We start from the raw sequence: 1411 nt of genomic DNA on the forward strand, positions 1-1411 counted from the left end.
ATACGGGTGGTGGCAGTTGGGTGATATCACGCAGGTAGAGCCATCTGGGCGATGGCACAGGGGTGACAACACATGAGGGATGGCACTTGTGGGATGTCACATGGGCGATGCCGTATGGGTGGTGGCAGTTGGGTGGTATCACGCAGGTTAGAGCCATCTGGGCTATGGCACAGGGGTGATGGGAGGTGTGCGACACCATGTGGGTGATGTCAGATAGCTGACACGGCGTGGGTGACACCACGCGGGCCGTGCCAGGCAGGTGCTGCCATTGGGACACTGCCAGGCGGGTGATCCCACAGGGGTCCTGCCGCACCGTGGTACCACTGTCCCCATCCCAGCACCCTCCAGCCCCCAGGAAGGAGGCACAGGGCCACCGTGGGACCCCGGGGTCCAGCCCACGTGGGTGCCCACGCCGGGGGCTCCGGGGGGGCTGATGGGGCTGTGCCCTGTGGCTCCTCAGTTCTGCAGTGACAATGGCATGGAGTACATCGTGGGCCGGGTGTGGATCGGCTTCTGGTTTCCGTCTGCACCGCACCGGCAGTTCTGCACGTCCAACGAGCTGGAGTACCTGGTGGGGCGCGTCTGGATCGGCTTCTGGCTCATCCTCATCGTGCTGGTCATGGTGGCCTTCGAGGGCAGCTTCCTGGTGCGCTTCGTCTCCCGCTTCACCCAGGAGATCTTCTCCTTCCTCATCTCCCTCATCTTCATCTACGAGACCTTCTCCAAGCTCGTCACGGTGAGGGGTGCGGGGGTCCCGCAGCAGGGAAGGGGAGGGGGGCTGCAGACTGTGGTCACCATCCGGGTTTCCATAGAAACGGTGGGAGCCGGGTGAGGGATGCAGGTGAAGGATGGAGCCCATCTCCCAGTGTTTTCTCCCCCTTCCCAGGTGTTTCCCAGCTCGTGCTCCTCTCCGCAGGGGGATTTGGGGGCAGGGGGGTGAAGCCCAGGCAGATGTCCCACCTGGGCTGCAGCAAACGTGGTCCTTGCCCGGAAACTCCTCAGAGAGCCCCAATTTCTTCCCCCATCCCCTGGCTCAGACCCTTCCCGGGTGGTCGATAGCAATGGGATGGTGTCACCCCACACACTGGGTGCCCACAGGGACATCCCCAGTGCTGGAGAGGTGACAAGCAGGACACGTGCCCCATCACACCCTGGACCACCATCACACCGAGGTGCCCCCGTGCACCCCAAACGCCCTGGGTGACACACGGTCCGCAGCGGGGCCACGCTCACCCGTCCCCGCTGTGCCACCCAGCCCCTGCTCCGGCCCCATTTCCGTAGGAGCGTGGAGAAAAACGAGCCTAAAAATACCCCGTTGCTCACCGGGTGCCAAGCTCCCAGCATCACCGGTCACCCTGGCACACACCCCGCACCCACAGAGCCGCCGGGACGGCGCTGTGGGGCTCCCGGC

General features: G+C 64.5%; 1 protein-coding gene across 1 annotated transcript in view; it reads left to right on the top strand.

The window, feature by feature from the left end:
- Positions 1–478: 478 nt before the first annotated feature.
- LOC104289063 (band 3 anion transport protein-like) overlaps positions 479–1411 on the top strand; it is a gene marked incomplete at its 3' end in the record, with an annotated part of 2817 nt that continues 1884 nt past the window's right edge. The window contains exon 1 of the mRNA XM_009887955.1: positions 479–736. Coding sequence (XP_009886257.1) covers positions 479–736 — 258 coding nt within the window. The remainder of the gene's footprint in view (positions 737–1411) is intronic.

Source organism: Charadrius vociferus, unplaced genomic scaffold (assembly GCF_000708025.1).
Source record: "Charadrius vociferus isolate BGI_N301 unplaced genomic scaffold, ASM70802v2 scaffold757, whole genome shotgun sequence".
NCBI classification, from domain to species: Eukaryota; Metazoa; Chordata; class Aves; order Charadriiformes; family Charadriidae; genus Charadrius; species Charadrius vociferus.